Source organism: Archocentrus centrarchus, chromosome 22 (assembly GCF_007364275.1).
Source record: "Archocentrus centrarchus isolate MPI-CPG fArcCen1 chromosome 22, fArcCen1, whole genome shotgun sequence".
NCBI classification, from domain to species: domain Eukaryota; kingdom Metazoa; phylum Chordata; class Actinopteri; order Cichliformes; family Cichlidae; genus Archocentrus; species Archocentrus centrarchus.
This window is the reverse complement of record NC_044367.1, coordinates 20,251,525-20,260,366: the sequence shown is the minus strand read 5'-3', so window position 1 is coordinate 20,260,366 and position 8,842 is coordinate 20,251,525. Positions and strand designations below refer to the sequence as shown.

At 38.2% G+C, this 8,842-nt stretch overlaps 1 protein-coding gene across 1 annotated transcript; it reads right to left on the bottom strand.

Annotated features, from left to right (window-relative positions):
- Positions 1-5,839: 5,839 nt before the first annotated feature.
- On the bottom strand, positions 5,840-8,618 carry rab32b (RAB32b, member RAS oncogene family). The gene is made up of 3 exons (XM_030718218.1): positions 8,405-8,618; positions 6,395-6,672; positions 5,840-6,004 (listed from the first exon to the last, which is right to left on the bottom strand). Exons 1-3 carry the CDS (start codon positions 8,616-8,618, stop codon positions 5,840-5,842), a joined length of 657 nt encoding a protein of 218 aa, XP_030574078.1.
- Between the last annotated feature and the right edge of the window lie 224 nt (positions 8,619-8,842).

Sequence of the window (8,842 nt, the reverse complement as noted above, 5' to 3'; positions counted from 1 at the left end):
AAACAAATAATGCAGGGAAGAAAGGGAGAACAATCTAGCCACAAGCTTCTTTTACTATAGCACTTTCCCACGGAAACACGATATAAGGCCTGCCTTTGGTATTCCTTTCCAGTCTATTGTGCGGACCAAAAAATAGGCCGTATTTCCTCATTCTTCATGTTCCCTGAGGAGGTAGATTTAGGTTATTTTGCCTCCGCAGAGAATTAGACACAAAGCTGAAAAACCTGGTTAAATATTCACCTTTGTGATATGTCATTCTTTTAATTGGCCCCACTTTTTTTTTTTTAACCACACCTGTAGGCACATAGTTTCATTTGAACTGATTCAGGAATTAAACAGCACTCCTTAAATGGTGCACCTGAAAAAGCTACATGGAAGTCATGAAAGACAGAAAATGTTTTTTTTTTTAAATGAAAAAATTAAAACACATGGCCTCAGTAATACACATATTTGCAATGTTATAGCCTTTTTTAACTTTGATTTAAGACTGTTTTTAGTGTTTTCTGGATTTTAATTCTTTAAACAGTTTTGGGATGGCTTTTAATAATTAATCACTTAGCATACTGTACAAAAGTCTTGACCGGCCCCTATAGTTTGCCTCCAAGGAGCCAGAATTTCTTGTCATTTTCAAAGTGGCCCAGGCTTTCTGAAAGTCTTTCAAAGTTTTTCTTTGATAACAGTATTATAACAGGTGATAACAGTATTATCACCTGATTAACGCTGTACACTTTGAGAAAATTGGACAAGTGGCAGATGAGAAGAACCTCTTCACACTATGATATTTGCAGCTGACATTATGATCTATATTGAAAGTAAGGAGCAGGTGATAGAGAGCCTGCAGAGGTGGGGATATGCAGCGGAGAAAAGAGGCGCGAAAGTAGAAAGAAGACAGAATACATACATGTGTGAATGGGAGGGAGGTAGGTGGAAAGGTGAAGATCAAGTGTAACCCATGTGAGGTAGTAAAAGTAGATGAGTTTAAATACCTGTTGTCAACCATCCGAAGCAGTGGACAGTGCACAAGAGAGGTGAAGAAGAGAGTGGGTGGAGAGAGTGGAGATGTGTGACAGAAGGATAGCAGCAAAAGTGAAAGGGAAGGTTTACAAGATGGTAGTGAGACCTACTATGATGCATGGTTTGGAGATGGTGGCATTGACAAAAAGACAAGAGGCCGACCAGGAGATGGCAGAGCTGAGTGACCAGGATGGACAAGATTAGACAAGAGTATCTCAGAGGGACAGCTCAGGTCAAGCAGTTTGGAGAAAAAGTTAGAGAGATGGTTTGGAGATGTGCAGCGGCGAGATGAATATACTGGAAAATGATGTTGAACATGGTACTGCCAGGCAGGAAGAATAAAGAAAGACTAAAGAGGAGGTTCATGGATGTAGTGAAGGAGGACATGCAGAGGGTTGGCGTGACAGAAGAGGATGATTGGGACAGGGTGAGATAGAGGCAGATGATCCGCTGTGGTGAACCCTAAAGGAACAGCCAAAAAAAGAAGAAGAAGAAGGACAAGTTGAGGACAAAAGTAGAGGTGACAGGCCTAAGAATAAACTATCTACAGCAGATGAGTTACAGCAGCATCTGAAAGTCAGGTTCCTAAGAAATAGGAAAAAGTCCAGTCAAGACCTGACAAAGGTCTTCAGTTGTTCAGCTGTTAAGAAACCATTCTTAAGGAAGGGAAACAAGGAGAAAAAGCTGAGGTATGCCACATTACACAAGAACTGGACTGAAAATCAGGGGCAACAGGTCTTATAAAGTGATGAATCCAAATTTGAAAATGTTGGTTCAAATCATCATCAGTATGTAGTCTGTCCTGGTTTGGGTCTGCTTTTCAGCCAGTGGTGTTGGAGATCTTGTCAAAATTGATAGAATTTTAAATGCAGAAAAGTTTCATCAGATTTGAATCCATCATGCAACACCATCTAGAAAGCATCAAGTTGGCAACTGCTTGATTTTTCAGCATGACAATGATCCCAAACACACTGCCAAAGCAATAAAAGCATACCTGAATAGAAAAAACACAATAGAACACCATCAGTCATAGATTGGCCTCTCCAGAACCCAGACATTATTGAAGCAGTGTGGGATCATCTCGACAGAGAGCAGCACAAAAAGCAGCCAACATTCCAAGAACTATTCCTGAAGACTGCTTAAAGACATTACAAAAAAGCTGCCTAAGAGAGTTCAGACTGTGTTGAAGAATAAAGGTGGTCATACCAAATATTAACTTTCAAACTCAATATTGGCAATATTATACATACTGTATTTCCATGTATGTTTGCTTATTTTCAACAAAACTGCTATTCTCCATTTTCCTAGCAAGATAAAGAAATAAAGAAAACAGAGGTGACTGAAATATATCACAGCTACTCCATCTGTACATGTAGTCATGATAAACAAAGTACAGCCTCTTTCAATTCTAATGTCTCACATATCAGGACAATAAATAATCATTATTCTCCTGTTGTGTGACCCACTTTGGGCCGAGCTTTAGCTATCAGACAAGCAGCCTCACATTTGACTCTAGAAAACTTTGGTATACAAAGGAGTTTATAGTTGATTTAATGACTGCAAGGTGCCCAGATCCAGTGACTGCAAAACATACCCAAATCATCACCCGTCCACCATTGTGGTGTGTTTGGTTTTCTCCAAATGTGGGGCTGTGCATTTTGGCCATACATCTCCACTTTGGTCTCATCTGTCCAAAGGACATTGTTCCAGAAGTCTTGTAGTTTGTTCAGATGCAACTTTCCAACACTAATCTGTGCTGCCATGTTCTTTTTAGAGAGAAGAGACTTTTTCCTGGCAACCCTTCAAAACAAGCCATCTTTAATATTTAACACACTAACATTATTTGTTAAAATAGCGAATTTTCTGTCAGTCAACTTATTTAACAGTTACTGATTTAATTAATTATTCTATTTTTTTTATATGACCAACATCAAATCTTTACACGTTAACAATTATCTGCATACTTATTTCAAATGGTCAGGATTAAGCCTTATTCTAACACGCAAAATATAGAAATTATGGACAAAATGAAATTTGAGCCTTGAACTCCTGAACAATTTTTAATTTATTGTGCCTTCACTTTAATATTATTACATAAAACTTAAAAGTTGAGTATTTCCAATTTTTGCTACTTTAAATATTGATTTTTTTTAAAAAATTGTGCTAGATTAGCTGACAGAACACCTTCTATAACTTGTAGTTATTTTACAGATCAAATTGTTTACATGAAAAACATCTGATTAACTTATCACTTAAATTGCTACAGATGACAGTTGTCTCCTACAACATTAAATGCAGCAAATCTGCTACTAATCAAAAATATGATACAGAAATGTGATGTAATGAAGCAAAACATGTTGGTAGTGATATAGAAAGGAAACAGGACGGTTTAGTCCTGTTCAGTTTGTCTTCTTGTTGCAGTGGATAACAATAAAAAAATTAAAAAACACAAACGAGAAGGATGATGTTTTCCCTGTTAAAGACGTCTAGCGCCACTGTATCGCTCCTTAAATTGTCTTTGCACATCTACATTTTGTCCACTAGATGGCGTCATCTACTAACACAGAATTAATTTCTAATTTGACAGTATTTTGAGGGCTAGCCTTGTGGAAAAAATTCAGAACCATGGACAGCAACATACAGAACCCCCTCATCATGGTGCCCCTTGATGGTCCAGGATGCGGTCAGTTTATAGGTATTATTGGGTTAATTTATATTTTAGTATTTTTTCCACACATTTATGGACTCAGGCACATCAACATACATAATGCAGGTGCAGCAGAATACCAGTCTGGTACTAATGTCTGCTGTTCAAAGACACGGAATACTTTTTCTACATAAAATAGGTCACGCAAGGCACAATAGGAAACAGAGAGCAGCACAGCACAGTGATGTAGACAGCTTTACTCTCCATTAACCTCTTCACAAGTTTGACTAAATTGAAATTGTCATGCAATCATGAATATATGAACAAAGCTGCCAGAGGAAATGCACGCCTGAGGGCAGATAAAACAGGACAATATCAATAATGCACAAGTGATGGGATCTGTTGCAGAGAGTGAGGCTCCCATCCATTCAAACTGTCATTTTTATAAACAAGTTAAGGAGTGGGGCTTTTGTGTCCGATGTGAAAAAGTATTGGGGCCAGCATCCCTGTTTGACTTCTGAATGTAGGTCTCCAGTAACTGGGACATACATCCAAAATTAGCAGTTGTGTGTTACTTCTTCCATCTCTTTCCCTATGGCACAATTGCCACATGAGGTAAACTACCTTGCTGGCTTTTGTGCTGCAACTCCTTTGATCAGCATTTAGATATCAGAGGAATTTGTTCGGGTATTGATAAATTTGTGAAATTGTAATGACCAATTTTGGCTCTTTTTTTGTGTTGAGAGATTTACTAATAATGCAATTAATCGTAAGTGAACAATTGCCCATAAAAAATTATGTGATTTTACACAAAGGTTGAATCAATTTTGATGACATATCTGCAGACAGTGCCTGAATTTGGACAAAAGTTACTCTGGAAAGGTACCCAACGGCGGGATGTAGAACAGTTCCCTTGTTGCACTGCAAGGACACTGAAAAGTAAAACTACAGGACAGCAAAGAACAGATTGGTGTGCAAAAATAACCTGCGCAACACAAAACACGTCAGAGAATATAAAGGACAAGGTATCACACAATGTGCTGGATTATAGCCCAGACCTTAAAAGCACTTTAATTTCACAACTTTGACAAGAGAAATCTTTCATTCAAATGTATTATTTATTCGAATTTATTAAAACATAAAAAAAAACAAAAAACACTACATGCATTTGACCAGAAATAGTTTGGTTAGGTTGAAAGCAATTTATAGAATTAACCACTTTACAGTAGGCAGTGCAACAATAACTAAACTAAACTGACTAAAAAAAAAAGAACTTATAAGACTTGCAACCTGTCCTGGGTGTACCGTGTAGGAATGTATGTATATGTGTACATGGATGGATTAACCTGTAATTTTCTGAATATTTCCAAATGGTTTAATATTTCTACCTGGACCGCAGTTTGGAGGCTGATATATTACTGTTTTCCTCCACTTCATTTTCTTACTTTATACATTTATGCAAAAGATTCTGAATATTACACCTTTTGATCTTTGCTGGATACAGCCTAAATGCTCTGCTCCCAGTATAGCACACTCTGTCATCTCTGGGCATTCTCACAAATCTCTTTCATCAACCAAAATCAGGTCATGCTGATAGCTTTTCTCTGCTTTTGGCCATATCAATCTAAGATGCCTTGCTTATGCATGGGTCTTAGCTCATCTTACTGCAAAGTGATTAAGAGATAATTATATGCATGGGTTGCATAACAGACAAGTAAAACTGGAAGCTGGAGTCAGATAGGGTGTCATTTAATGAGGAGTACTTCACAGCGTGAAATATGCATTTTTCCTCTCCTTGCTGGTTTTGTGCATGGGAATACATAAGTGTTACATAGCTTGTGGCCTCTCATTATAGTAGGTCATTCACCAGCACGTCTTGGTTGCACAAAGAGTGTCACAGACTTTTCCCAGCAGGAAGTGTGTCATGCTGATCTGTTTATTATTCTGACTGGATCAGTGGTTTATTGGAGGAATGAGCTCATTGTCTCCACAGAGGTGTTTATAAGCCAGTCTACACAGTCTTTAGATTATTGAGAAAACTAGCAAAGTAGTAGTATGAAGTTACTGAAGCTCCCTGGATTTCTGACACAGCTTCACTGAGGTGGCTGTGGATTCATGACACATACCACAAACAAACCTTGATCATCTGTTTAACCAGCAGCAGTTTGGTGTTTTGTCTCAGAACAGTGGTCTCCCACAGCACAGCGACTGGTTTGGACTGTCCGCGGGAGTCTGGTTCACTTTGATCTTGTCCCAGTGGCGCTCTTCAGTGGACAGGCTGGTGTCACACAGCATCATTTGTTTGACAAGGAAGGCACCTGCCTCTTCAATATTTATATTGTCCTATAAATGGAAGGGAAGAAAGTGATTTGGAACATTGTGTCTGCATTCTTTGGGTTAAGTGTTTGGCTGCAAGTTGTTCCTGCGTGTTAATATTTTATTGTATTTTATGAACAGGCTATATACAGTAGGTGCAGTGTTAAAGTTCACACATGCAATAAAGCATACATTCATGCAAGTCTAATGCAAGATCCACTCATGCAGAATGGAGCCTTGTAATAAGAATGCTTTCAAATACAAAATCTATCAAATTAGTCAAACAAATAAATAATCCAGTCAATCAGTTAATTATTTAATAATCTGTGGAATATCATAATATTTTTACTGCTAAACAGCCAACACTGACTGTTACTGTAGGCACACATTCCCCTGCTATGATAGTACAACACACACCTTAGCAGAGGTCTCAAACCAGCCCAGGAAGCTGTTGTCTTTGCAAAAGCTGTCCAGAGAGGACACCACATCTCCATCCCTCCCCGTCAGGTCGCATTTGTTGGCCAGCAGGACAGCAGGGACCAGATGGCCACTGTCGAGACAGACTTTGCTATCCAGGTCCTGCTTCCATTCAGAAGCAGCCTCCAGGGTGCAGCTGTTTGTAATGTCAAAGACCACTATTGCTCCCATTGCCCCTTTGTAGTACACTCTGGACATCTTCTTAAACCTCTCCTGGCCTTGAGGGATGATAAAATAAATGTGTGTGATTGATCTTTTTCCACAAGGTTTTGTTAAAAGAAGTTGTGAAAGTGTACTTTCTTCTTACTGTGACTGCATGACCTACAACTCTCCATACTGAAAAAAAAAGTAAACTCCAAGACTGCAAATCTGGATCCAAGCAGGAGTAATAAAACCTAAATGTTATGTAAGAAGTGCGAGACCACCAATAATTTTCTGAAATAAAATCAGATGTTTCCATGGACACTGGCTAGGATTAAAATTAGATCTGATAAAACAATGGATAAAAAAAGCTGCAGTTTTACTTGCTATAGTTTCGAAGCATTAAAACATTCAGTAACTTATTCAGCAGTTAAAATTTTAGAGTTTGAAGATCATTATCTGGAGAAGATTGCATCATCTCATTTTAGGCTCTTATAGCTGCCATCAAATGTGAACCACAATATCATTTCAAATACACAGAAAAAAAACTTGAAATATCATGTACAAACAAAATGTTTTCTTCCAGAGTTCTTGTTTACTTAAAATACACAAATACATTTCAGGTGAATACATTTTGTTTCAATTATTTAAAATTCACAATTTATTTAAATATACACTCACCAGCCACTTCATTAAGTACACCTCGCTAATACTGTGTTGGACCCCCTTCTGCCATCAGAGCTGCCTTAATTCTTTGTGACATAGATTCAACAAGATCCTGGAAACAGTCCTCAGAGACTTTGACATGACAGCATCTTGCAGTAGCTGCAGATTTGTTGGCTGCATATCCGTGACGGGTGAAATGATTTGTGTCATGGTACATTATCCTGCTGGAAGCACCCATCAGAAGATGGGTACACTGCGGTCATAAAGGGATGCTATGGTCAGCAACAATACTCAGATAGGCTGTGGCATTTAAACAATGCAACTAAGTGGCCCAAAATGTGCCAAGAAATGTCCCTCAGACCATTACACAACCACAACCAGTCTGAACTGTTGATACAAAGCATGATGGAGCCATGTTTCCAAATTCTGACCGCACCAGTTTTGATGTGTTGCACATTCAGAGGTGTTCTTCTACATACTTTGTATGTAAAGGGTGGTTGCTTGAGTTACTGTTGCCTTCCTATCAGCTCAAAGCAGTGTATCCATTCTCCTCTGAACTTTGGCATCAACAAGGCATTTTCTCTTAGAGAACTGCTGCTCATTGAATATTTTCTCTTTTTCAAACTATTCTCTGTTAATCCTAGAGATGGTTTTGTAGGAAAATCCCAGTAGATCAGCAATTTCTGAAGTACTTCGACCAGACTGGCACCAACAACAATGTTACATTCCCGATGACTTCAGTCACCTTTCTTCCCCATTCTGAGGCTCAGTTTGAGTCTCAGCAGGTCGTCCTGCTGCCTTGTGACTGGCTGATTAGACATTGTGTTGAACAGGTATACCTAATGAAGTGGCCAGTAAGTGCACATTTTATTTTGAGCTAAGAGAGTTTAGCATTATTTTATTTAAATACACATAATATATAAATAAATATATCAAGATATTATTTTATTAAATTTGAAATGCTTAAAGATAAAAACTTGACTATTTGGTCATTAGGTACACTTTTAAAATACTGATTTCCCAGAAATTTCACATTTACATAATACAGTTTCTCCAGAGTTTCTAACAAGTGCCATAAAATTAGATATTCACCTTTTCAATATATAATTTTGTAGAGGAATTTGCATTATAACTGACACTCACCTGCAATATCCCAAAACTGTAGTCTCACCACTGTCTTGGCATCCCATTCAATGGATTTTAGGGCAAAGTCAACTCCAATTGTTCCTTTGTATCTTTCATCAAAGCATTTATTAACATAACGCATAACAATGCTGCTTTTCCCAACCCCTAAATCCCCAATGACTAAAACTTTAAACAGCTTATCCGTAGATAATGTCACTGAACTCCTTCCCATGCTGCAGTCCGTGAGTTGACAGGCATGGAGACAGATAAAATATTCTGAATAATAGTGTGTTGAAATAACAGTGACTCAACACTCAGTGCTATTCCCTCTGTCACTACTTCCTCCAGTGTTGTTGGAATTTCTTCCTTTAAACCCGAGTAATGAAACTTTGACCTTTGATTTAAAACCACTATTGGAGCAGGTAGGCCCAGAGCACAGAGCCACCTAATGTTCCG

Coding starts and splice junctions, on each gene's coding strand:
- rab32b (XM_030718218.1), bottom strand. CDS start 8,618: ATGGGAAGGAGTTCAGTGACATTATCTACGGATAAGCTGTTTAAAGTT. Junction 6,673..8,404: donor ACAGTTTTGGGATATTGCAG/GTGAGTGTCAGT, acceptor TCATCCCTCAAG/GCCAGGAGAGGTTTAAGAAG. Junction 6,005..6,394: donor GGTTTGAGACCTCTGCTAAG/GTGTGTGTTGTA, acceptor TTCCATTTATAG/GACAATATAAATATTGAAGA.